This window comes from Malaclemys terrapin, chromosome 2 (genome assembly GCF_027887155.1).
Source record: "Malaclemys terrapin pileata isolate rMalTer1 chromosome 2, rMalTer1.hap1, whole genome shotgun sequence".
In the NCBI taxonomy this organism is placed as follows: Eukaryota; Metazoa; Chordata; order Testudines; family Emydidae; genus Malaclemys; species Malaclemys terrapin.
Window position 1 is genome coordinate 3,470,801 of NC_071506.1, and position 27,930 is coordinate 3,498,730.

General features: G+C 53.6%; 1 protein-coding gene across 3 annotated transcripts in view; it reads right to left on the bottom strand.

Annotated features, from left to right (window-relative positions):
* Positions 1–742: 742 nt before the first annotated feature.
* The window catches only part of ARHGAP39 (Rho GTPase activating protein 39), a 423,580-nt gene continuing 396,392 nt past the window's right edge, over positions 743–27,930 (bottom strand). For all 3 annotated transcript variants that reach the window (XM_054018891.1, XM_054018890.1, XM_054018892.1), the window contains 4 exons: positions 26,335–26,534; positions 22,159–22,250; positions 6,788–6,957; positions 743–3,360 (listed from right to left, as the gene is read on the bottom strand). In XM_054018891.1, coding sequence (XP_053874866.1) covers positions 3,166–3,360; positions 6,788–6,957; positions 22,159–22,250; positions 26,335–26,534 — 657 coding nt within the window. In that variant the 3' untranslated portion in view covers positions 743–3,165. The remainder of the gene's footprint in view (positions 3,361–6,787; positions 6,958–22,158; positions 22,251–26,334; positions 26,535–27,930) is intronic.

Consider the following 27,930-nt stretch of genomic DNA (forward strand, 5'->3'; position numbering starts at 1 on the left):
TGCCACAGACTGATGGCAGTGTGAGATGAAAACAAGGTCTCAGCGAGGCAGGAGGGGCCTGTGGGCTCAGGTCCCCGGGGCAAGCAGACTTGGGCTGTCCATGCTCCGGCTGTCTGGGGTGAGATGGGGGAACCATCCCAGCTGAATGCTGAACCGAGCTGATCGGGAAACAGAGGCTGAGGAGGAATCCAGCATGGGGGACCTGTCACTGGATGGGTCCCCCAGGAGGTAGAGGTCCCTTGGCACTGTGAAGTGAAATCCTTGTGTGATTCCCAGCATTAACAGGAATCACGAAGCAAACAGAGGTCAGACCGAAAACCCAGTTCCTCCGCTGAGATCCGAAGGAAGCAGGGCTGCCGGTTAAAGAGCAGAGCTGGGAGAGAGGCTGGGGAGAAGAGAGTTAACGGGGAGAAATGTAAACCTAGGTGGTAGGGCACAGAGTCCCTGCCTGAGCACCAGCAGCCAAGAGGTTAACTCTCCTGCAGGGGGTGGGGGGCACGGGCCAGGAGCTCAGGGTTAAACTGGGGAGCGCTCTAAAAACAGAGATATGGGGCGGTGCACTGCAGATCCTCAGAGACTCAGCCCAGTGCCACTGCTCAGGGGCTGGTTTGATTGCGTCCTGAGCTGGACTCCATTTTAATACATGTGAACCCTAAAGGCCAACAGACCCTGAGGAGGGAACCGGCCTCAGGTCAAGGCGGATAGAGCTGGAGATCTGCTCGAGCGCAGGCCTGGGGGTGGCAGCTGGGCAAGGGGCCGACTGCAGAAGGCACCGGAGCGTGGAGATGCTGGGGCTCAGGTGGGCATTTCAGACTCGCCAGGCGGCTCGACAAGAAGGGATTTTGTCCCTGTCAGATGGGGAGGCGGAGACGCCAGAGCTACTTTCAGAGACCCGAGTCCAGCCTGCATCGGTCCTGACTGTCCCAAGGAGAGCCCCTCGAGGGGAGGGAACTAGCTGGATTGTAACCGTTTCCCACCAGCCTCCCAGCTCCCACAGAGCCACGGCAGCCATCAGCCTTGGAGACCCTCCGGAGGGCAAGGAAGAGAGAAAAGTGGCACTGCTGATGGCTTCAGCTCCGCCATGGGTCCCAGAGCCCTCCGAGCCGGTGATCCCGAAGCCCACGACGCCTCGCTGGGGCTGATGCCAGGGGCCATCCAGAACGTGTTGCCAGGTGGGATTTTCACAAGCTTGACCCAAATTTTCATTGTCTGGCAGCAGGAGAGAACCCCTCGGTCTCTCTCTGCCTTCAGGAGCCAGCACTTCCACCAATAGTGCTTTAAAGGCCTTGCTCTTTGCCATGGTTCAGCACGGCAGCCTCCTTGCCTTGGCCGATGCGGCAGAATCCAGCCATGACACGGCCCAGGCGGGAGATTGCTACAGTGGAAGGGTTTGGCACGCCGGGTGCTGCTGTGACACCAGCTCCTTGGCACTCTCCACACCCACTCCCGACAGCACGACTCTTCCAGTGGCGCCCTGCTCAAAACAACTCTCCTCCGCAGGGCTGAGCTGACGGCGCTGGGGCCCAGCGAGCCAGGGCCTGACCTGCCGCACGCAGCGCCGGCCAGCGCCAGCCTTGTCTGGGTTGAGAAACCGAGCAGATGTTGTCTTGGAAATCAGCGATGGAGTTATTGCTGATGCATGGGCCACATGGGCAAAATACCCAGGAAGTGAACTCGCCCTACCCATACACAGGATGGTCATTCTTCTATCCCCGGCTGATGGTTAATCCATCGTCTGCAGGTGGAGCCGATGGGACACGCACCCTCTGCCGGCTCGGGCTAAGCACTGTCGCCCGCTCTAGGAGCAGCTCACTGCTGAGGGGAGTCAGGAAAAGCCGGGGACAATCCCCTTCTAGCTCGGGTTGTGGGTTTGCTGAGACGTAGCCGAACCCTGCGCCAGCTGCAGCCCAAATGGCAAATGAAGCCCGGCCCCTCCTGGCTGTCCTGCTCTGGAACGGGAGCCCAGGCAGCACCCGGGAGCGTGAATCGAACACCAGGACAAAACAGCTGCAGTCATAGCTTTCTGCCCTGCCCTGAGCCTCCCCGCGCGGGGTTACGTTCAAGGCGTAGAGATCCTGTCTAGAAAGGGCTGGTAGGTCTCAGGGTTTGAGAATCAATCACTGCTCAGTTGACAACCCGCCCTCCCAGCCCCTCTCAACAGACGCTGCCATCAGCTCTGGGCTTACAAGCAGCTGATGAAGAGGGGGAAAGGAAGGGGAAGTGACATCACCGGCTGCAAATGGCTCTGGGTCATGGAGACGCCTGACCACAAGCTTTGCCCTGAGAACTTGGAGTTGGTTTTGGCCCCCTCCTCCTGCCATAAAGGGGTCCCTCTTCTCACTGGGGGGCTGGGCTGATGGGGCCGGCATGGGGCTTAGACCCCTTCCTACCAAGGGGTTTTATCCTACCAGACAGATCCATACCCTATTCCACATGAATGTTCCCGCCAGATATCCCCTAGCTCCCAGGCTGGGTGGGACTGCTGCAAATACCCACTCTGCGGTCCCTGCCTGGAGACTGTCCTACCCACCCTCCCAGCCAGCGCTGGCCCCAGGGCAGGAGCATTGGTGATGCTCGCTGACTTATTCTGATCTCCCCCTCCATCCACGCTGCCATCTTAAACGCCCCCCTCCCCTAGGAAGCACGTGGCAGCTGCAGCCCGTGCTGGGAGTGGCTCTCCTGGACGCCTGTTTGCGAGAGCGCGGGGGCAAGGCCCGGCATCCCACATCCCCACAGTGGCTGCAGGCCCAGGACGCCGGGCAGGACTCCCAAGCCTCACCTGCAGGGGGCCGCCATGCCAGGCTAACCCTGCAGGCTGCCCCACGGCGGCTTGGCTGGGGGAATGGGCAGCGACATCTCCAGAGGTCTGGTTCAGGGGAGGGCGGCTGTCGTTTGGCCAGGAGCACTGGCGGGATCCCGCCACCACTTCCTGTATGACACCGGAGGGCAAAGGATGACGAGAGATGCTGGGGCGAGAGAGGCGGGACTAGGCCAGGTCGACATGGCGCTGGGGACATGGTGTGACGGGGACGAGAGGCCCTGCCCAGGGCTGCCCAGTCCTTCCCTTGGCGGTGTCTGGCTCGCACTTGTCGGCTGATTGACCTGGGGGTTGGGTGGGTCGTGGTCGTCGTCAGATTTGGTTTGGGCGCCTCCCCCTGCTCGCCGCTATAGGACCCCCTCCATGAAGCCGGTGTCCAGGTGCTGGATCAGCACCCGGATGAAGGACATTTCCTTCCTGGTGTTCTCGAAGATGATGCGCGGGTCGTCGGACTGGCAGCGCAGGCAGTTGGGGGCCATCACCATGGCCAGGTTATTGACGTCCATCTTGGTGACCGCCACGTTAGCCGGCTGCACGAACACCTGGGGAAGGGAGAGAGGTTGCAGCGTGCGGGGAAATGCCTCATCACCGCCGGCTCCTCAGACAGCTCTGGGGCCAGCTCACAATTACCCTCTGTGCTATTACCCCGCCCAGGTGTCTGCCAGCGTCTACTCCATGGGGGAGGGGGACCGCAGCTCCTCCAGGAACTAAAACCAGTGGGAGGTGATCAAGGCAAGCCAGCCAGGTTGTGACCCCTCCTGGAGAGGCTCCCTAGACTGGGTTCTCCAGACACCAACAGACGAAGAAAGGCCTTTGGGATAAATAGCCTGAGTTTAAACTGACTCAGGGCCTGCTTTCTGCTCCAGCGAGTGGGCAGGACCTTCTGTCCAAGGGGGACCCCATCCTTGGGGAAGGGTTGGAAGGCCTCGCCCTACTAGGCCTGCGATGGGCTTAACCCCATTTCCTGTAAAGCAAGGGAAAGAACCTACTTAGTTATGCTCCGCACCTGGGAGGTGATTAACTAATGACCTGGCCAGAGGAGGTGGAGCTGGGTTGTATAGGCAGCTGAGCAGGGTGGTTGAGGGGAAAAGACCCAGGAGAGAGGAGCTCTGGGGAGCTCCCTCTCCCTGGGAAGGGCATGAAGGCAGGTCCATTCATTGGGATTGGCTGTGGCCAGAGAGCAGACCTACAGGAGCAGGGTCACCTCCTGTGGTGGGGCCCTATAGCGGAGAAAGCCTTACCTAGGTCCTGCAAGGGCCAGGGAATGAGACAGAAGGGAGGCAGAAGCCCAGCAGGGAAAAGCCTGGGGTGGTGGTGGTGAAGGACCTTTGGCTTAGAGCTGAACCCCGGAAGGGGACTGAAATGTTGTCACTTGGCCGGAGGGTGGAGCCGCAGGAGACCCAGTGAGAGAGTCCAGAGAAGAGACTGGCTGGGGCTGGACATTATGGCTGAGAAAGTGGCCTCCAGAGCGGGCGTGAGGCAAAGTCCCCTGCAATGCTGTGTCCGAGCAGGAGGGAGTTCCCTCGAGGGGAGGATGCGTGTTGACAGGGCCCCAATGGGTGATCTCTGGCGTGTAGGTTCTTTGATTGTTTTAAAACATTGTCTCTGTAATGCTTTGACCTTCAGAATAAACATACTTGCTTAGAAGGAGTTGTGAGATAACTCAGTTGTGGGCAACACCTTATAAGTGCAGGCAACACACTGATTATAGCCTTTGGAAAGAAAGCAAGGCACAGGTTCTGGACTGTTTAGCTGGTCTGGTTTGCTGGGGACATTGCAAGGTAACCCAGGGAGCTGTGTAGCCTTAAAACCCCAGCAGGAGTGAGTGAGATGCGGGTCTTTCACCAAGAGAGGTGACGACTGGGAGCCTGGAGCCTACAGTGGATACCCTTGGTGGGCCACGGATGGGGAATGCAGGTGCAGTTGCCCTGAACTGTGACTATTATTATTAGCTGTGGCTCTGTGTGTAGTTTTGTGTGCAGTGCAGGGCCAGGAAGGACAGGAAGTGCGCGTTACTGCGGTCATGTGATGTACACATGGGGTAGCATGGAAGGGTAACAATTAGGGCTGTCGATTAATCGCAGTTAACTCACGCGATTAACTTAAAAAAATTAATCATGATTAAAAAAATTAATCGCGATAAATCGCAGTTTTAATCACATGGTTAAACAAAAAAATTCCAATTGAAATTTATTAAATATTTTGGGTGTTTTTCTACATTTTCAAATATATTGATTGCAATTACAACACAGAATACGAAGTGTCCAGTGCTCACTTTATATTATTTGTATTACAAATATTTGCACTGTAAAAATTATAAACAAAAGGAATAGTATTTTTCAGTTCACCTCATACAAGTACTGTAGTGCAATCTCTTTATCGTGAAAGTGCAACTTACAAATGTAGATTTTTTTTTGTTACATAACTGCACTCAAAAACAAAACAATGTAAAACTTTAGAGCCTACAAGTCCACTCAGTCCTACTTCTTGTTCAGCCAATCACTCAGACGAACAAGATTGTTTTCATTTATAGGAGATACCGCTGCCTGCTTCTTATTTACAAAGTCACCTGAAAGTGAGAACAGACATTCACATGGCACTTTTGTAGCTGGCATTGCAAGGTATTTACATGCCAGATATGCTAAACATTCGTATGCCCCTTCATGCTTTGGCCACCATTCCAGAGGACATGCTTTCATGCTGATGACACTCATTAAAAAAATAATGTGTTAATTAAATTAGTGACTGAACTCTTTGGGGGAGAATTGTATGTCTCTGGCTCCGTTTTACCTGCATTCTGCCATATATTTCATGTTATTGCAGTCTCGGATGATGACTCAGCAAATGTTGTTCATTTTAAGAACACTTTCACTGCAGATTTGACAAAATGCGAAGAAGGTACTAATGTGAGATTTCTAAAGATAGCTACAGCACTCGACCCAAGATTTAAGAATCGAAAGTGCCTTCCAAAATCTGAGAGGGACGAGGCATGGAGCATGCTTTCAGAAGACTTAAAAGAGCAACACTCCGATGTGGAAACTACGGAACCCGAACCACCAAAAAAGAAAATCAACCTTCTGTTGGTGGGATCTGACTCAGATGATGAAAATGAACATGTTTTGGTCTGCACTGCTTTGGAGTGTTATCGAGCAGAACCCGTCATCAGCATGGACGCATGTCCTCTGGAATGGTGGTTGAAGCATGAAGGGACATATGAATCTTTAGCACATCTGGCATGTAAATATCTTGCAACGCCGGCTACAACAGTGCCATGAGAACGCCTGTTCTCACTTTCAGGTGACATTGTAAATAAGAAGAGGGCAGCATTATCTCCTGCAAATGTAAACAAACTTGTTTGTCTGAGCGATTGGCTGAACAAGAAGTAGGACTGAGTGGACTTGTAGGCTTTACAGTTTCACATGGTTTTATTTTTGAATGTAGTTATTTTTTGTACATAATTCTACCTTTGTAAGTTCAACTTTCATGATAAAGAGATTACACTACAGGACTTGTATGAGGTGAATTGAAAATACTATTTCTTTCTTTTTATACTTATAATAAAAAATAAATATAAAGTGAGCACTGTACACTTAGTATTCTGTGTTGTAATTGAAATCAATATGTTTGAAAATATGGAAAACATCCAAAATATTTACATAAATAGTATTCTGTTATTGTTTAACAGCACGATTAATTGCATGATTAATTGCAATTAATTTTGTTAATCGCTCAATGAATTGTGATTAACGTTTTTAATCACTTGACAGCCCTAGTAACAATATCAGTGCACTTATCTGTCTTCTTTACAGTGGCTGAGTGGTACAGTACCAAACCCCCATAACACAAGGGTCAATGCAATAGCGTCCATAAATGCAGCGAAGCTGGGAGTGAGTTGAGTGACCAGGCAGAGGACAGGATCAACACACCCGTGGGTGACCCCCCAGGCTGGAGCCCATCCCCCTGCCCTACCTGTAGGAAGCGGATGAGGTAGCAGAGCACCATTTTGTTGATCCTGGGCAAGGAGTGGATGACTGCGATGGCTGCCTCTGGATTCTCGTAGTGGGTGATGCACTGTTCGTAGAACTCGTGGGGAATCAGCGGCTCCTCCAGCTCCCGGTACCAGAGCTTCAGCAACGACGCTGCGGAGAGGAGACAAGTAGCAGAGCTCGTGTTAGGTTAAAAAAGAGAGATGCAGAGCTGAGTGTGCAGGGATGGGGCAGGGTGCTGGTGGAGTGGGGCAGGGTACGTGGCCGTGTGGGGCAGCGTGCATGGGGGAGTGCACCAGGCACTGGAAGCCCTGATCCAGCAAATCTGACTCGGGCAAGCTTTGATGTATCTGGGGTTCTTAGAGAGTCTGGAGTGCCGGCTGCGCCCCTGCATCTCACTCCCCTTGGACAATGACAGCAGCCTAGTCAGTTTCATCTCTGCTTCTCCCCCACCTCATCCCAGGCGGAGGCCTGTCCCGGCATGACAGTGCCGTCATTTCCATGTCCCCATGGAGCCAGCATCTTGACACATGGCAGGCGCTCCCAGGCCATGTTGATCTCCGACCGACCTTCCCATCACAGTCACCAACCTGCCTCGGGATTTCAACTGTTCAACTTTCTACATACAGCCTTGAAATCTGGCCCATTTGTTCCTTATGGGCCCCAAAGTTCAGGTGAGGTGCGGGGGAGGAGATTTGGCATTACTAGGGCCCCTGATTATAGGGTAAGGTGGGGGAGGGACTGTGGTGTTTCTATGGGCCCCTGGTTATGGGGTGAGGTGGGGGAGGGAATGTAGCATTTCTATGGGCTCCTGGTTACATGGTGAGGTGGGGGAGGGGATGTAGCGTTTCTATGGGCCCCTGGTTACGGGGTGAGGCAAGGGAGGGACTGTGGTGTTTCTATCAGATCCCCAGGAGGACGACAGCTTATCAATGCACAAAGGGTTTTGGAGTTATGGCCATCTGAGGGCACTGGCTCTATCCAATGGATTTCAGCCAAGAAGCCATTGGCAGCTAGTGAGCGAGCCCCAGTGCTCACAGGCATCTCGCTCCAATGTGCAGAGGGCCGGCCGGCCGATAGTCATCCTCAGTGTAAACGCAAAGGCAAGGCATGAAGCGACTGGCAGGAGGCTGAAGGGAGCCTGCTTCCAGCGGTGCTGTTTTGGTTTGGTGTAGAGTCCTGCACCGGGCACCAACTGGCAGGAAGCGTCGCTGCTTAGAGAGCGATCGATGCCGCACACTTGGGAGAGAGCACACATCCATAGCCCAGTGGGGAGAAGGGTTCTGGGGCACAGTGGCAAACAGCTCTTCCAGGAATCTAACCGGCTGCTCGCCCCAATGCTGCTTGTGTACTCTGTTGCATTTCACTCCACTTGGAAACTAGGCGGGTCACCTTCCCTTTGGGGGCCAGATCCTCCGCAGGAGTCAGTGAACCTCCCCTGATCGACACCAGCTGAGGAGCTGGGCTTCTGCTTCTCACCCACTCCTTCAAGGCTGTTGGGTTTGTGTGATGGCCCCCTATTAGGGGTCATGAGCAAGAACTGAACCCAGGACTTTCAGCGCTAACTCCAGGAGCCTCTGCCACTTGAGCTAAAGGAGCAGTTCCATTAACAGGTCGCAGTAGTAGGCTCTTATCCTTTTATATGGAGCACTCACTAGTGGGGAGGAGCAGAACCAATGGGCTGATTATATTTGTGCTTCCCAGCACTGCAGGTGAGAGGTTTAAATCCACAACTCCGTTCCCAGTGATATTTAACACCTCTCCCCCTGGCCCATTTCTATTCCTGTTTGGCTCTGGCAAGCCCACAGTTTCTATAAAGCATACACTTGGTTTGACAGCACCAGCCCCTCTTCAGCTCACAGACCCAGACCCTCAGTCATGCATCTGCACCCCCCCACGTTAGAGAGAGGAGATGGTTTCCCAGCGCACTCGCTGATCCATTTCCTGCAGAGCTACCAAGGCAGAACAGCTTCATCTACTCGGAGCGCGGCAATTACAGCCACGGCAGGTTTCCGGAGGAACCGCCGCAGCTGCAGGAAAACGTCCCCCTGGGCAGCACAGGGAGCAGCGAAGCACCAGCCGCAGACGGGCACTGGCACCACCAGGTGGATTTTGTCGGCGGTGCGTATTGACGCGCAAAGCCCTGGAACTGGGTCACCAGCCTCAGGCCAAGAGGCAGCTGACCGACAGCCGGAGAATCAGAAGCGTCCCGCTCATGGGAGACGCAGGGGAAGGAGACAGGTAGAGCCTCTGTGTCAGGGCTCTGGACCCGTCAGGAGTCATGCAATGAACAAAAGAGGCAGCAGTGCAAAAAACCCATGACTTGAATGCATACAGATGCCAGGGGCCAGCCCTAACCGGGGCACCAGCAGCACAGATTCATCCTCCTACGCGGGCACCACAGCGGGGGGCAGCTGTGCTGCGAGGGAGTCTGCTACGTCATCGCAGAACGAGGATCAGCCAGGGGCGGGGCCCCAAATCCACACGAACCCAAAACCTGCTCGCACAAAAGCAAATGAGAAAAGATGGCGAATGGAAATCCAGTTTCTATTTTGCTTAAAGGTCTGTGAATAATCTCCACTGCCTTTCGGCCAACTCCACTCACCGCTGGGCCGGGCCGGGGCTGGCATGGGAGACGCCAAGGAAGTGCATTGGTAAGCAGTATTTGGCAGAACAGGCCTTTGGCCAGTGAGAGAGATGCTCAAACAGGGTTGGTAACATGGCATTCTCCTGCCATGGGACAAGGAGCTGATCAATCATAGAATCATAGAACTAGAAGGGACCTCGAGAGGTCATCTAGTCCAGTCCCCTACACTCAAGGCAGGACTAAGTATTATCTAGACCAGAGGTGGGCAAGCTATGGTCCGTGGGCCACATCCGGCTGCGGGACCCTCCTGCCCGGCCCCTGAGCTCCTGGCCGGGGAGGCTTGCCCTTGGCCCCTCCCTGCTGTTCCCCCTCCCCGGCAGCCTCAGCTCACTGCACTGTCGGCGCAATGCTCTGGGCAGTCGGGCAGTGCAGCTGCAGAGCCGTGGCCTGACTCGGTGCTCTGGGCGGCGCGGCTGTAGTGCCGCCAGCCATCGGTGCTCCAGGCAGTGCGGTAAGGGGGAAGGGAGCAGGGGGGTTGGATAGAGGGCAGGGGAGTTCGGGGTGGTGGTCAGGGAGCGGGGGTGTGGATAGGGGTCGGGGCAGTCAGAAGGCGGGGAACAGGGGTGGTTGAATGGGGGCAGGGGTCCCGGGGGTGCAGTCAGGAAGGAGGGGGGGGTTGGATGGGGTGGCGGGGGGCAGTCAGGGGACAGGGAGCAGGGGGTGGTGGATGGGGTAGGAGTCCCGGGGGGGCCGTCAGGGGGCGAGAAGCAGGGAGGGTCGGATAGGGGGTGGGGGCCGGGCCACGCCTGGCTGTTTGGGGAGGCACAGCCTCCCCTAACCGGCCCTCCATACAATTTTGGAAACCCGATGTGGCCCTCAGGCCAAAAAGTTTGCCCACCCCTGATCTAGACCATCCCTGGCAGGTGTTTGTCCAACTTGCTCTTAAAAATCTCCAATGATGGAGATTCCACAACCTCCCTAGGCAATTTATTCCAGTGTTTAACCACCCTGACAGGAAGATTTTCCTAATCTCCAACCTAAACCACCCTTGCTGCAATTTAAGCCCATTGGTTCTTGTCCTATCCTCAGAGATTAAGAACAATTTTTCTCCCTCCTCCTTGTAACAACCTTTTATGTATTTGAAAACTGTTATCATGTCCCCTCTCAGTCTTCTCTTCTCCAGACTAAACAAACCCATTTTTTTCAATCTTCCCTCACAGGTCATGTTTTCTAGACCTCAAATCACTTTTGTTGCTCTTCTCTGGACTTTCTCCAATTTGTCCACATCTTTCCTGAAATGTGGCGCCCAGAACTGGATACAATACTCCAGTTGAGGCCTAATCAGCACGGAGTAGAGCGGAAGAATTATTTCTCGTGTCTTGCTTACAACACTCCTGCTAATACAGCCCAGAATGATGTTTGGTTTTTTTGCAAAACCGTAACACTGTTGATTCATATTTAGCTTGTGATCCACTATGACCCCAGATCCCTTTCTGCCGTACTCCTTCCTAGGCAGTCATTTCCCATTTTGTATGTGTGCAACTGATTGTTCCTTCCTAAGTGGAGCACTTTGCATTTGTCCTTATTGAATTTCATCCTATTTACTTCAGACCATTTCTCCAGTTTATCCAGACCATTTTGAATTTTTATCCTATTCTCCAAAGCACTCGCAACCCCGCCCAGCTTGGTATCATCCACAAACTTTATAAGCGTACTCTCTATGCCATTATCTAAATCACTGCTAAAGATATTGAAAAGAACCGGATCCAGAACCGATCCCTGTGGGACCCCACTCATTATGCCCTTCCAGCATGACTGTGAACCACTGATAACTACTCTCCGGGAATGATTTTCCAACCAGCTTTGCACCCACCTTATAGTAGCTCCATCTAGGTTGTATTTCCCTAGTTTGTTTATGAAAAGGTTATGTGAGACAGTAACAAAAGCCTTACTAAAGTCAAGATACACCACGTCTACTGCTTCCCCCCATCCACAACGCTTGTTACCCTGTCACAGAAAGCTATCAGGTTGGTTTGACCCGATTTGTTCTTAACAAATCCATGGTGACTGTTACTTATCACCTCATTATCTTCTAGGTATTTGCAAATTGATTTCTTAATTATTTGCTCCATTATCTTTCCAGGTACAGAAGTTAAACTGACTGGTCTGTAATTCCCCAGGTTGTCCTTATTTCCCTTTTTATAGATGGGCACTAGATTTGCCCTCTTCCAGTCTTCTGGAATCTCTCCCATCTTCCATGACTTTTCAAAGATAATAGCTAATGGCTCAGATATCTCCTCAGTCAGCTCCTTGAGTATTCTAGGATGTATTTCATCAGGTCCTGGTGATTTGAAGACATCTAACTTGTCTAAGAAATTTTTGACTTGTTCTTTCCCTATTTTAGACTCTGATCCTACCTCATTTTCACTGGAATTCACTATGTTAGAGGTCCAATCGCCACCAACCTTCTTGGTGAAACCAAAACAAAGAAGTCATTAAGCACCTCTGCCATTTCCACATTTTCTGTTATTGTCTTTCCCCCCACATTGAGTAACAGGCCTACTCTGTCCTTGGTTTTCCTCTTGCTTCTAATGTATTTGTAGAATGTTTTCTTGTTACCCTTTATGTCCCTAGCTAGTTTGATCTTGTTTTGTGCCTTGGCCTTTCTAATTTTGTCGCTACAGACTTGTGTTATTTGTTTATATACGTGCTCTGTAATTTGACTGAGTTTCCATTTTTTGTAGGGTTCTTTGAGTTTTAGATCATTGAAGATATCCTGGCTAAGCCATTAATAATGTTCTTCTTTCTAAGCTACTCTTTTCCCTGAGAGACAAGCTGTGGGGTTTTATGGACACAGTCGGACACTGGTCCTGCAAACAGATTTAGAATTTACTGGCTAACCCTGCTGGGGGAGAAGGCTGGTCGGAAAAACAGTGTCACAGAAGCCTTCTGCTGTCTGCTCCCAACCTACACTCTCCTCCCTGAGCAGCTGCTCCAAAGGGAATTGGCAGGGTAAGTGGGCACTCTGCAAACCTGGCACTGGAGAGACATTGTTTGCTGGGAGTCCATCCAGGTGAATCCTTTACAGCCAGGAGTCAGACTCCAGTGAACTAAAGGAGGAAGAATTAACTTGTGCTTAAGGCACAACTGGGAGCCAGGAGACCTGAGTTCTAGCCCGGGACCTGCCACAGCGTGAGAAGGTTACTTAGAGCCCAATCCTGCCTTTGCCACGGGCTGAATTCCCACTGGAGGGGAGAAATGCTCCCCCTGCAAAGAGCCTGCAGGCTCAGGTCCTGGCTGGTTGTTGCCTCAGTTTCCGCATTTGTCAAATGATACTGACCAGCTCCCAGCAGGAGGGTTCATCCCTGGAAAGGAAGGTGCAATGTATCAATGAAAATGCTGGGCTGGGAGTATGAGACCAGTTTGCCTCAAGGGTAAATTCACTCCAGGACCCTGCCTGGCAAGAGGAGTTTGGTGTCATTCTTCTTTGGATCTTAACATTAATACCCAGGAACCTATAGATTCAGCCGCAGCTTCTGACCCGCTGTGGGCTGCTGGTAGTGGTGCCATGCCCAGTACCTGACAGGACGGGCGCTACACAAAACAGCAGCCATGGGCAAACTTTGCCAAGTGAGGGCTGCACTGGGAGCTTACTGAGGACGTCAGGGCCAGACCCTTGTACCCAGGCTCCCATGGCACCAGGCTGGGGTAATTCTTTGCAGAGACATCCGGAAGAAACGCTGCCCTGAAGCTTGCCCGCCACACGGCATCTCCCAGGATGAATTCTCCCTCTCAGTCCCCATCTGACCGTGTCTCAGTAGAGACGCAGCACCAGCATTTGTTGTGTGTGCACGGATGGGCCACCCGACGGCGAAGCAGCCTGCTGATGCAGGTGTGCTGCTCCTTCTCGGCTCTGCGCGCTGCGGACGGCCCCTAGGTGTTGGCTGAAATGATTTGTCAGATTCAGTGCGCAGCCTGGGCGGGACGGGGCTGGGACAGGATACCTGAGCGGGTCATTATCTGCAGCAGCGGCACCCAGCTCTGTGTGGCTGCGATGAACCGAGATGGCTCCGTCTTGGGCTGCTGGGTGCCATCTGGGGTGTTCCCATTAAACAATGGGAGAGCTACAATCGGGATCAAGGTGTCCTTCCTGCTGGCAGCGCGACACTGTTAAATGAGCAGCCATCAGTCACTAGTGACTGGCGTCGCCGGAGCCCATTTACTGGCTAGCAGGGACACGGACGAGAGTGATGTGATTGTTTGTTTGTGTGGCACCGAGGATAGCGGGTCTGATTGCTCAGGTACGCAGCTCCCCAGCCAGCTAGGGCCTTAATGATCCAACCCAACAGAACCCAGAACAATGCGTCACTTGCTTGCTGCAAAATGCATCACTTCACACACAAGCTGGTGCAGTGCCCAGCTTAGAATAACGCATTGCAAGTCTAATCTCAAAGCAACAAACGCCAGGATGATGGCAGCCGAGAAGGAATCTCAAAGCACTTCCCCCACCACTGAAATGCAGCCAGCTCTGGGGTGGAACATGACAGCTGTTTAAGAACATGAATCGATGCCATCCAGCATTTCAGGGCAGGAAGTGAAAGAGAATCCTGCACTCAAATGGCAGGGAGGATGTAGGAAGCAGAATGGAATGAGACAATTTGGAATTTGGCCAGGATGGCAGGGTTCACATTCCAATTCATGGAAAAATGGTCTTTAGTGAGTACAGAAACGCAGTATTCACTGTCATACAAACAAACTAAGGCAACGACAGGATTTGCTCTTCAATAGACATAACGCCTTTTAAACACAAATCTCTTAGGAACTCTCTAGATAGGCTTTTGTAACTATAACATGGTGAGCCGGTGCGACAACTTCTTCTGTGCCGAAGGAGCAAATTCTTTCTCCAGGACCCTCTGTGCAGCTGGGAGTCAAGAGAAGTAGCTACAAGCAGTGTGGGAAGGCTGCCTCCAAGGGACTGAAATAAAAACCAAGGAAACAAAGGATTCCCGGACGACTCCCCTTACCCCACCCAGAGAAAGCCCAGGCATCGCAGGAAGCTATATTTATGACTCAGTAGGGGTCACTCTCCCCTCTTAGTCAGTTCAGGCCCCACTGCCCCAGCACAACGCTAGGGGGCGCTGTGGTACAAAGAGAGGTGTGGATGATTTAGTATGGGGTGCTCTCTTCTCTGAGTCAGTAATGTATTGATACGTCAGTGTGATGGTAGGGGGCGCTGTGCTACTAGGGTGTGTGTGTGTCTTTTTTCAGATGAGGCATATACCGTAGGTCAGGGGTCCCCAACGCGGTGCCCACGGGTGCCATGGTGCCCACCGAGGCGTCTAAGTGCGCCCGCGTACTGGATGGCGGACGAGCATCTGCCAAAATGCCGCCGAATTTTGACAGCATTTCGGAGGCGACGCCTCTGGATGATGCCGCTTGTTGGCGGCATTTCGGCGGATGCTCGTCCGCCGCCACGGTCTGTGGCTCGTCGTCTGGCGCCCGCCAGATGAAAAAGGTTGGGGACCACTGCCCTAGGTGCTGTCCACTTGTGCTCATTTGGCATCCCAGAGCACTGTTCACTGGAGTCATTCATCCTGGTTCGTGGGAAAAGTCTCCCCTGGCAGTGTCAGCTGCATACGGGGTTCTTCACTTTCTCTCCTACGCACCCTGTGTAGCCTTTGCTGGTAGAGAAGGTGCTGCCACGCTCAGCCCAGAGGTGGCTGCATTTCAGCGGCGGGTGAATGATCCATACACAAGACTCCGTGCACTGCTCGCGATTCCATCTGGGGCTGGCACACCGTGCGTCTGTCCTACTGAAGCCAGTGTTGTGCAATCGGTCAGTAGCTGCCTGCTTCTGAGCAGAAGACTTGTGCGTGTGGGACAAGCCCCAAGCCCCTTGCTGCCCCTCGAGGTTCTGTCCTCAAAACAATCCCTGACTGTGACAACCCCGCAGGAGAGCAGGAGCTCCCCCAATGTAACAGCTGCTCTGTTCCCCCAGGGGGAGGCCTGACTCTGGGCAGACAGCAGGCTCGAAGCCTAGGCACCTCTAGCACCTATCGGATAGAAACTCTGCTTCGAGGGACCCTCTCTTCCACTGGGTTTGGGCAGCCCCATGCCCACTGCAGGCGCCCACTGCAATCAAAATAGATACGGTCTGGGTTAGACCCACAGACTAACACGGAGCACTCCTGGAGGTGCCTCTTTCTGACACGAGGTGAAACTGCGACCCTGGTCTCTTGTGTTCGTTACAGACCTGGTGGCAATTCTTACACGAACCTGGTGTCTTGGACAAATTCTAATGTGGGTGATTGTAACATGCCTCCCTAGATCACCCTCTGCGTTTTCACTTAGACACCGTAATCTTCACTTCCTGTCCTGAAGTGATATGCAGCCCTGCTGTGAGCTGTAAATCAGCTGGTGTGCTCCACCTCAGAGGTGGCTGCATTCCAGTGCTGATTGAAATGATTGCCACATGACCTGTATTGTACCCCCAAGAGGGATGTGAGGCGGCAGTAGATAAAGTGCTTTGAGATCCTGAGGTGGAAGATTCCATAGGAATTAATCAATGATTATTAATTATTATTAATCATGTACCTGGCTCATTCTACAGCTCTGGCATGTGGACAGACCTCAGCAATGTCTGTTCCCATCACCTACCACAGCTTCACAAAGAATTCAGGAAGCAATAAAAATGCTACCAGAGAGGTCAGTTGGCTACATTAAAAACTCCCCAACATCCAGTGTCATTAGGCACCGTCTGGATGGAAATGTGCCTCTGGGGACACTGATTTGCCATAGCCTCAGAGCTCAGGGCTGGCCTTTCCTGGCCACAGCTACACAGTGCGGGCAGGTTATCAGGATGCCAGAGAGGTCAGGGTGTCCCACCTAGCAGGATGTGGGACTAGTGCAACTGGACTGCGGTTTGGAGCCTGGTGGACGATTCCTGGCTGCTGACAGTGGATTGATAGCACGACTGACAGGAAACACTGGGAGCGGATTCAGGATGTAGGAATAAGGGGAATGAGCAGACGTCCCTGTAGTTACAGCAAAGGCTGCAGGGAATCCAGAGATGGAGTAAGGGACTTAGCCAGCAGCCCAATGTAGCTCTGAATGCCGGCGTGAGCACCCGGGCTGGCTGTGCCTGCAAACCTGGAGGACTTCGCTGCAGCCAGCCAGCATCCTGCAAGCTGGAATCAAGGCCTCTCCCCTTTCTCCCATAGACCTCCAAGGGGTCAGGAATGCTGCTTGTTAATGGCTGTCTGGCTACTGAGTGCCTGTAGTCACGCCAGCTTGTGTCGTGAGCCTGTCAGCTCTGGCAAGCTAAGTCGGGTCAGGCTGGCTCAGTGCTTGAACTGGAAACATCTAATGGTGGTGCTGATGTGCCTGATAGGATTGTGCTTGGGGTGGGAACTCTGGCTGCTGATTGGATGGAAGCCACTTCGGATATCCAAATGGGAAATGCTAAAGAACCTTCCAAACCTCTAGTACCCCCGCTGCTGTTCGCTCACCTGCCCCACTGTCCAAAGGCACCACGCAGCCCCTGTTCAGCCTCAAATGGTGCAGCTGCCCTGCCCTAAAGTGCGCAATTGTCTCTGAATGAGTCAATGGGCCCCCTTCCCCTTCCATTCAGCAGACCCCGGTGGCTGTATAGGTCACTACACCCAGCACTGACATGCAGCCCCCTCTGGGGCAGGAGAAGGCTGTTTCGGAGAGAAAAATCATTGTAAATAGCTAGATAAACCGCTGAGGAACCAGCGCTTGGGTGTGAAATGTGTCTAGATGTGACCCCATCAAGGACACAACACCTTCTTCTCTTGAATCCATAAGAACATAAGAACGGCCGTACTGGGTCAGACCAAGGGTCCATCCAGCCCAGTATCCTGTCTGCCGACAGTGGCCAATGCCAGGTGCCCCAGAGGGAGTGAACCTAACAGGTAATGATCAAGTGATCTCTCTCCTGCCATCCATCTCCACCCTCTGACAAACAGAGGCTAGGGACACCATTCCTTACCCATCCTGGCTAATAGCCATTAATGGACTTAAATACCAGGTGTAACCTTGCTAACATGCAGCAGGGAGTCTACCCGGAGGGCATGGCGGCTCCAAACACACAGTGCCTGCTGCTCTCAGCCTGTGGGGCATGATCTCCCTGGGGTGGGAGGGTGTCCCAGCCTCCAGGCGTGCTTCACCACACAGATCCACTGTGCCTTTGACCCCACCACACTGACCCACTGTAGCCAATTATTTTGAATTTCCTTGCCCAGCGCTGGGCTGACAGTCCCAGCCGGAGAGGAAATGTGACATAATATTAGCCATGAAACTGACAAGAATGTCAATTCCACTGCTGGTAGGCTCCCTGCTGTGAAACGGAGCCCCTCCCTGGGCTCACAGCTGTGTTCCCCCTGCAGCTGTCAGTGCCTTACACAGTGCCTAAGGGGGAGGGGGGAGGAAAGTGTGTGCTGCAAACCTCAATGTATGCAAAACTGGACTGTGCGAAGTGAGCTAATGAAAATCAAACCGGCAGCGGAAGCCTCATATGGCAGGATCTGCAATTTCCACACTATTGCAAATGAGGTAGGGCCTTATTTACCACACTATTTCCACAGGGAGGGGAGAACAACCCCCCAGCTGGCTGAAGGATTGCTAGTTGCCCAGGAAACTGCTCAGGGCAGCAGACTGTAGCTGCTTCTTGCATTGGGATGCCGTGATGCCGGGAACAGGAAGTATCCATGACAGCACAGTGAGTTGTCAGGTGTACGCCAGGCCCCATCATGGTGGCATCTCATCCCTAATTACATCACAACAGCAGGTGGTGCTGGTTACATGCAAAGGACACTTGCATTCTAACCTCTGCAGGCAGGGCCGCTGCAAGGAAGTTTCACGCTCTAGGCGAAACTTCCACCTTGTGTCCCTCTCCCCACAGCCCTGCGGCAGCTCCCCCCCCCCCGCCCTGAGGCACACCCCCCCCCCCGCGGCAGCTCCCCCCCGCCCTGGCCCGGGGAGCCGTAAGGCAGCTCCCCACCCCAGCTCACCTCTGTTCCACCTCCTCCCCGATCATGCCGCCCCCGCTCTAATTCTCCTCTCCTCCCAGGCTTGCGGCGCCAAACAGCTGATTGGCGCCGCAAGCCTGGGAGGCGGGAGAAGTAGAGTGGCCGCTGTGCTGGGAGAGGGAGCCTGAGCCGCACGTGTCGGCGCGCCGCCAGCAGCCCAGCCCAGGAACGCTGTAAAAAAAAACTGGGGGCACTGTTTTTTGACGCCCCCAAATCTTGGCGCCCTAGGCAACCGCCTAGTTTGCCTTAATGGTAGCACCGGCCCTGTCTGCAGGATCAAAGGCTGATCCCCCTGCAGGTCCCTGCCCCCACAGCATGTTCTCCCTCTCGCCTTCTGCCTCTCCCGGTCACACACGCTCTCTTTGCCCTGCACGCGCGCTCTCAGCCTGGGAAATGCTTTCCAGGCCTTGCCATGGCTGGATTCCCTGCAGAGGGCTCTAACTAAAACACCAACAGTTCTACAATCTTTCAGCCCTGCCAACCCATCTCAAGGGAGCTAATGGGATCCTGAGGACCCATGTTGAACCAGCCCACCTGCACAGGCCAACGGGCTCTTCCGCATCCCTCAGAGAGCCCCTGCAGGGAGAGGAACAGAAACGCTACAGCCAGCTGCTTTCTGTATGGCAGGAGATTACCAAAGGTAATAAAGCAGAAATCAGCGCTCCTATCCTGGAGGGTTGAATTACCTCCTACTGAACACAACGAGATGGAGCCACATGTGCTCGAGGGTTGTAGAGGTTGGACACCCTGGCTAGCAGGGGACATAGGCTTATACTAGGATGGCTGCTGATGACCCCCGGTGTGTTAAATGGAGCGGTTTGGTCTGGCTTATGCATCACTAAGAGCACCACAGAAATCCAAGTCCTCTCTAAGATGTTCAGTCCCATCTAGTCCATCCCTGAAGGGGTGAGCGTGGGACATTCCCTGCGGGGCTTGGGCTGGTCTGCTTTGAAGTGGCTCAAGTGAGGGGGCTCCTACCATTTCTCCCCATGCACAGACACTGCTCACTCACTCCTGGCCGGGAGGTTCCTGGGCAAGAAGTTGAGCCAGACAGATGCAGCAGCTTCCCAAGGTCACAAAAGGAGCGTGTGGCCAAACCAGGACTTGAACCCAGTTCCCCTGATGTACAGCAGGGCTAGCTGGCCTCCCTTTGCCAGCACACTGTATCCAGCTTTTCCATAGTGTGTGAACTCAGTTCGTACCTAGGGTTGCCAACCCTCCCAGTTTGGCCGGGATTCTCCCAGAATCGGTTTCGGTCTCCCAGAGGCTACTGAAGCCCACCCGGGAGATTTTAGACTGCTAAAAGTCCGGTGGCGCAGCGGGGCTAAAGCAAGCTCCCTACCTGCCTTGGCTCTGTGCTGCTCCCGGAAGCAGCGACATGTCCAGCAGCGGCTCCTAGGAGGAGGCGTGGCCGGGGTGTGTGTGTGTGTCTCTGCGCACTTCCCCCGCCCCGATCGCCGACTCCGCAGCTCCCATTGGCCTGGAATGGGGAACCGCAGCCAATGGGAGCTGCAGGGGTGGTGCTTGCAGGCAGGGACAGCGTGCAGAGCTGTCTGGCCGCTCATGAGCCTAGGAGCTGCTGCCAGACATGCTGCTGTTTATGGGTAAGTGCCGCCCGGGTGGAGCCTGCACCCCGCACCCCCTCCTGCACCCCAACCCCCCTGCCCCAGCCCTGAGCCCCCTCCCACACCCAAACCCCCTGCCCCACGCTCAGCCTGGAGTCCCCTCCCACACACTGAACCCTTTGGTTCCACCCCCCAGCCCAGAGCCTGCACCTCATCCCGCACCTCAACCCCTCCCCCCTGTTCCAGCCCAGTGAAAGTGAGTGAAGGTGGGGGAGAGTGAGCAACGGAAGGAGGGGGGCTGGAGTGAGTGGGGGGCAGGGCCTCAGAGAAGGGGCGAGGCCTCGGGAAGGGGCGGGGCAAGGGTGTTTGGGTTTGTGTGATTAGACAGTTGACAACCCTATACCTGCAGCACACAGCTTGATAACCCTTATCTTGGCCATCCACGTTAGTGGGAAGTGAAGCTGCCTCTCGTGTTCATACCAACAGCTAGCTCTTTGAAACACTGAGGGCTGGATTCTGCCCCCGTTACTCATTCTGAGTAGCACTTTATTCCATGAGCAGCCCTGTGCAGTAGTACTCCGTGTGAGTCAGCGAGACAGAATCTGTCTCTAAGCTATCTGTCTTCATATCCTGCAGCAGTGAGTTCCACAGGCTGCCCACGTGCTTCCTTTATCCCTTCTAAACGTGTGGCCATCTCACTGAGCGCTCCCTTGCTCTTGTGCCACAAGATGGGGTATGTAAGAGACTCTGATCCATCTTCTCTCTGCTCTGTGATTTCATAGCCCTCCTCTCACTCTCCGCTTTCCAAACTAACATGCCCCAGATCTCATCTGTGATGCACAACGTCACTGAGTGAATGAGCCGACTGTGTGTCTCTCAATGTTTTTTTGAATGAGATCCTCTCATGGGATCCCCCACCTCTATTACCAGCCACCCTTGCCTGGATCTTTGCTATCTCTGCCGTGTCCTGTTGGAGATGGGACGATGAGGTTGTTACCACAGGTTTAGAGAATGGCTATTGTCCTTCTTCTTTATTGTTCTTCATCCTATTGTTAATACAACTGAACCTCTTCTTGGCCTTACTGACTATGAACACTGATCAGACACCTTCCCTGAGATGCTTTGCTACTTATTGGGTATGCGGGAAATTAATTCTCCTCCCACACAGGCTGGGTCAGCGTCCACCCAGCACTTGCCGGTTCCGCTGGCCCCCTGCCTGCCGTGTCAGAGGTTAGGACTGATCCCACGTTACTAGTTGCCCCTTGCAGATGCTCCCACCGTGAGCTCCGTGCTGCTCTGTGTCCTGGAGAGGGATTAGGCAGAGAGCTGATGCTCCGCAGACTGGGCTGGTGGGTTATGCAGCTGGAATCAATGGGAAGGCTTTAAATACTGACACACTCGGCCGCTCAACTGTGATTAACAAGCCAGCAGCTGTCGGGGAGCCTGACCTTGGCCGTGCGGCCGCCTCAGTGCAGCATGGACACGTGTTCTACAACGTTAATCCTGACACGCGGGAGAGAGCTGGTGCATGCTCTGGCATCTGTGTGGCTCCAGGGGCAGCCAGGCTCCAAGAAGGGAGGGCTGGGCGTGCTGTATTCAGTGGTGTACCCCACCCGCGGTCAGGGCCCCTGTGGCCCAGCTCCAGCCCCAGCCAATGGGGCTCCCGTCGTGTCCCACAGCCAGCCAGATCACACTGTTGGGGAGGGCTCTCCTCTCCTGTGTTTATGCCTTGGAGGTGGTGGTCACCTGGCTGGGCCACATGTGCTGGGCTTCCCCCCCGTAGGTTTCCTGCACGCTCAGCTCTTCCCCTGCTGCTCGGACCAGGTCGCCCTCCTCCTCCAATCCCCTCAGCCACACCAGACTCTGGCTCCCAGCCGTCAGCCTCCAGGCTCTGCACCCTGGTGGGCCCTTGCTTAGCCCCGTCCTTTCTCTCCCCATCTCCCTCCCCCGCTTATGCCCAGTGCCTGAAGTGGGCTCCCACCCCCATTCCCAAGGCCTGCTCTAGGACTCTACTCTGACTCTCTCCCTTGCTCGGGGCCCACCCCAGGCTTGGCTGGCTTCACCCCCACAACGCTCAGAGCCAGGACTCACGTCTCACTCCCCCTTGCACCAGGATTCCCTGTGTGAAGGGAGGGGGGTCAGGAACCCTTACCAGGAACATGAGGGTCTTCCAAGCCGGTGGGGATTTTCCACTGATCGACCTGCAGCTTGAGGGCGTTGACCTCATCGATATCTCCAGGCACTCTGTGCAGAAAAGAAACCCCCACAGATTTCAGACTTGGTCCACGGGGGGTTACAACTGGATGCTGAAGGCCATTTACCCAGTTACTTTGGCTGATGTTATAGGCAGAGTCTGGAGAAACACTTAGATACCTCAATGATGAGCACGTTAAACATACAGCCTGCCTGAGTCTGTAGAGAGATTGAAACAATAGCTGAGAGAGGGGAATACTACCTTCATCAGATTAATGGTATGTTAACTCTGAAACTTAGTGATGACAACAGTCCCCTTTCAAACACAGAGACCAGAGGCTGCCCACGTGGAACAGTGTGCACAAAGGCGAGCATCTCACGTGCATTATTATGGTGCCTGGGCACATACATGTTGTGATTGCACACACATGGCTATTTAGATGCCTCACTACTATCTACGTGTGCAATTGCACGTGGATATTGTGGTTGCAGGAGCTGGGAAAGCACCTTGTATAGCTCACTGCTGTCTGCACAGATTTGCTCTAGGACTCCTGCTCCTCCAGCTTGGGAACACATGCCACTAACTGGCAGCATTAATTATTTCCCTGCTGGTCACTTGAGCACAGCCATCCAGTTCTTTGGGGGCTATCGGAGGATCTTGGGCATGTGGGTGGGGTTTGGGATTGTGGGAGGAGCTTGAGTAGATGGTCACTGCATCACACATACAGAATGGGAAGAGACTGTCTAGGAAGGAGTATGGCAGAAAGGGATCTAGGGGTTATAGTGGACCACAAGCTAAATATGAGTCAACAATGTGATGCTGTTGCAAAAAAAGCAAACATGATTCTGGGATGTATTAACAGGTGTGTTGTGAGCAAGACGCGAGAAGTCATTCTTCCGCTCTACTCTGCTCTGGTTAGGCCTCAGCTGGAGTATTGTGTCCAGTTCTGGGCACCGCATTTCAAGAAAGATGTGGAGAAACTGGAAAGGGTCCAGAGAAGAGCAACAAGAATGATTAAAGGTCTTGAGAACATGACCTATGAAGAAAGAATTGGGTTTGTTTAGGTTGGAAAAGAGAAGACTGAGAGGGGACATGATAGCAGTTTTCAGGAATTTAAAAGGGTGTATAAGGAGGAGGGAGAAAACTTGTTCATCTTAGCCTCTAAGGATAGAACAAGAAGCAATGGGCTTAAACTGCAGCAAGGGAGGTTTAGGTTGGACATTAGGAAAAAGTTCCTAACTGTCAGGGTGGTTAAACACTGGAATAAATTGCCTAGGGAGGTTGTGGCATATCCATCTCTGGAGATATTTAAGAACAGGTTAGATAAATGTCTATCAGGGATGGTCTAGACAGTATTTGGTCCTGCCATGAGGGCAGGGGACTGGACTTGATGACCTCTTGAGGTCCCTTCCAGTCCTAGAATCTGTGAATCTATGCTATGTACCTATGATGCACTGGACCTCCAAGTAGCACTATGTCAATATGGTTGTGATATTTCATACAAAGCATGCCATGTAAGATACCATATGAAAGATCATGATCTGCTGAAACTCATTGTTCTGTCAAAATAAGTATATCGTTCGTGTGTATGAAGTGATGAGAGTTTGCTGCATGGTTGTTACTGAAACAGGCTGTGAGTTTGGGAGATGCCCAGACCTAACTCTCCAGTGGCAACAAAAGAGGTGACCCACACCCAAACGAGCATTAAGCGACCAGGGAACTGTAAACAAGAGATTTACAATTCTGTAGGAGACAGTTGCACAAGCACCACACAGTGAGGACTCAGCAAGGCCCCCCAGGACATGCCTGGGCCAGTATCTCCCCTGGGCCATGAATTGAGAGTATAAAATAGGGACAATGGCATCACGAGACCACCTCTCTCCTCCCTCACCTACGCTGAAGGCAACAAGAATAGTGGGGAGACAAAGACTTTGAACTGAGGAGATCGGTTCCAGGCGGAGAAGGAAATTCAGCCTGTGTACTGAGAACTATAACCTGCCTGCGACATCCAGCGGGGTGAGAAAAGCTGTTTGATCCAAATCTTGCTTAATCTAGTAGAGTTTAGGATTTAGACTGATTTTATTTTTATTTCTTAGGTAACTATCTCTGACCTTTATGCCTACCACTTGTAATCACTTATAAAGCTATCTTTCTGGAGGTAGTAAACTTATTTTAATGTTTTATCTTTACCAGTGAGTTTGTCTAAAGTGCTTGGGGCATCTGCTCAGATTACAAAGGCTGGTGCATGTCCCCTTGACGAAGTGGCAAACTAATTAATGAGCTTGCATTGTTCAAGAGAAGATCTTGAGCAGTGTAAGATGGTACATTTCTGGGGTGCAAGGCTGGAGGCTGGGGGGATTCGCTGGTGTTTCCCTGTGGATGGTTCATGAGTGGCTTGGAGAGCATTCATGCAATGTAGCTGGGTGTGTCTCTGCATGCTGGTGGCTGAGGGATGACAGCGCCTGGAGGGGTTTGCTGCTTGTCACTAGCAAAGCATTGGGCGAGACAGCCCAGGCTGCAGAGTTAAGGGGGCACGGCGGTTCCACAGTTCCAGGTTGTACCATGGGGGTCCCGTCACAGTACCCCCTGCACAATTTGACTCCTCTCTCTGAGCACCGGGGGAGCGGAGCTGAGCCTGTGTGGGAGCCTATGTAAGAAGCCCTCTATCAGCTTGGGACGGCTGAGACCTTGCTTAACAGAGGCAGTTGCAGGTGTGGCGTCGGGGAGACAGACACGACACACTGTAATGGACAGGTACGTTCCCCTGCAGCCGCGAACATCACACTGAGCCCGTGGGGAGGGGAAGGGCCTCATGTGGCTCAGCAGCGACCCCTCTGGCCAGCTGAGGAGTGTGGCTAGGAAGATCCCTTCAGCCTACAAACAGGAGAACCCCTGGGGGGATGCTCTTGGCCTCAAATGGGATGTAAACGATGTCTCAGAGTCCAGCGGCCAGGACAGAGCCGTGACTAACACACGGCAGGGCTGATAGTCCTGGTGAAATTCACTCCCCTCCCCCTCCCAAAGGCTGCAGCAGAGGATCCGGCGCACAGCAGCACGTAGGAGACACTGACAATGTTACTGTCTCACTGCCTGGTTTCTCAGCACCTTTGGTCACTGCCGCCCAGTGGTGGCTCAGGCTCAGGTCACGCCAAGGGAAACCCACACTTGGGGGGTGTCCCAGTCCAGGCCCCTCTCTGTCCACAGGGATACACTGGGGCTTACAGCTAGCCCAGACCACCAGGGACCACATGGTTCTCCCCTCAGCAGCACCCCCACACTGCGGAACCCCCCCCCAGAGGGGAGGAGCTGGGGTGGCCTGTGAAAGCAGAGGGGCTCTTCTGTACCTCCTATGCCCAGGTGCCCTTTCCACTGCATGGCCCCACAGGAGAGGCCCTCTGGAAACGTGCTGTCCATGATCACGCTTTGTCACTGACAAGAGAGGGCCCCACGGCTAAGGCCTGTCATTAGGCAGACAGTGGGAGAGCAGGAACAGTGGCCTTGCACACAGGATGTGTTACAGATATCACAGCTACATCTTGTTCAAAACAATGACAACTGGTGAACGACCGAGTTCCTGGATGGAAGCGTTAGAGCCTAGATACTGTGGTGATGGGCAATATAAAAAAGGAAACAAGGGAGAGAGAGAAAGTACCTGGGGCTCAGACCATGCCATTGATTGCAAAGGTTTCTTCTCTGAGGCTGTGGCCTGGGCCAGGCTGGGAGGGGAGATGAGCAGCTAGCAACAGTCCTGCCTCGGTCATTGCTTCTCTAGTCTGCTCAGGGACAGCCAGACCCAATGCTGTCATCTGGCTTTGGAAGTGTTACGTCGCCCCCCAGAGAACACTATAACTGCCTGCTCCTCGAAGTCACACTGCGAGGCAGAAGTGGCCACAGCACAAGCCACAGTGCTCCACAGTGCAATCTGTGGCCATCCCCATCTTTAGCAGAGGTGCTGCTAAGAAAAACTACATGTCCCAGCATGCAACACTCTCTTCTAAGACCCCCGCCCCGGGCCCTCCTGGACTATTAAAGAAGCAGCCAGTTGCAAATTCTCCATTGGAAGCGAATGCCTGGTGTGCAACTCCCTGAGAGCTGAAGTGTGCAAGAAGGGTCCAAGTCACAAGGCAGCATTACCTGAAGATCCCCTCGGTCTGGTCTCCATTCAGCGCCAGCACTTCTTCAGACAGTCTGGTTTGCACCCAGGGGAGCTGCCGATCCGGGTACCTCTCCTTCTGCATGTTCATGATCTCCTGCAGGGAGCTCCCGAACATGGAGGGGCTGAACACTGCGTTCTTTGCATGCCGGATCTCCTCAATATTCGGCTTCTTCAGGCCCTGCAAGAGATGGAACCAAGACAAACATGAAGGCCCAGAGATACATGCCCAGCCGTTACTCACACAGGACTCGCCTCGGACAGTAAGCACCAAGAGGTCACTATTCACTGTCAATGACCATTTGTCTTCTTCCCTCCGCATGTACACCAATCACAAAGGAACACAGCGCAGCTCACAAACGCTCCGAAACTGCACCCAAGCAGACCCTTGATCAACTGCTAAGAGATCACGTTGCAAAGCCCACGGCCCAGGCACACGGAAGGTTTTTAAAAGGCGAAGAACTTTAGCAAGTCACAACCAATTCACACTCTGCCCCAACGCCCGGCCCGGCCCGAGAGAGCTGCCAAATTCCACGGTCCTGCCATTTCCCACCCGTGTGTTCAAACCAGTCACATCTTTGGAGCAAGCGTGTTTTCTCCCACCCTCCTTAGTCTTGAAAACCGCAGAACCATTGTGGCTCACATTTGACATACATAAATAAATAAATAAAAATTGCTGCCGGATAGCGCCCAAGGCCTCTTGTCGTCAGACAGGGAAAAGTCTTCAGTCCGATGCGCACGGCCCTGGGAATGGAAAGCCTTGTGCCACACTAACTAGAGGTGTGGCTCTGTGTTCTCCTAAAAACAAGTAAAGGAACATCAGCAATAAAAGCCCATGGCGCTGCTATTGCACTCTCTCCATACATCCCACAGCGCTTTACAGAGGAGGGGAAGGATCATTAATCCCAGAGCTGGGGAAACCGAGGCACAGAGCGGTTAAGGCCCACACTTTCAGACTTAGACTCTAATCTGGGGTACCTGACTTTAGACACCTAGTCAGGGCCATCCTTACCCATATGCAAAGTACACAGCTGCAGAGGGCACCAGGAAATTTGGGGCACCACATTTCCTGGAGCCCTGCACAGCTGCGTGCTCCTCCAGCCCCTGCTCCGCCCCAGCCCCACCCACACTCTCCTGAGGACTGCAGCAGGGCTGGGCCTGCACTCGCTGGCGGCGGGAAGTGCAATGACCAGCCCCAGCTGTGCCGCCGGTGAGTGCTGGGGGGTGGTTCCCCCTGCCCCCCAAGCCAACCTCACCCCCCTGCGGAGGCCTGAGGCCAGCCCCCCCGCTCCCTCCCGCAGAGGCCTGGGGCCCCCCCTCCCGTGGGGGGGCTGCGTAGGGCCCCAGAATTGCTAGGGACGGCCCTGCACCTGTGCCTGATTTTCAAACGTTTTGAGCACCCAGAACTTCCACTGAAGTTCAATGCAAACCTCTGACTACTAGGCCGCTTCTAATCAGCTACCTAGGCACAGAGGGAGAGGCCTCACTTCAATCACCCCAGTGTGATCACTTCGGCCTATAAACACTAAGCCGACTCAGAGATTTATGGAGTCTCCAACTCCCCGAGCTCCTCCCTG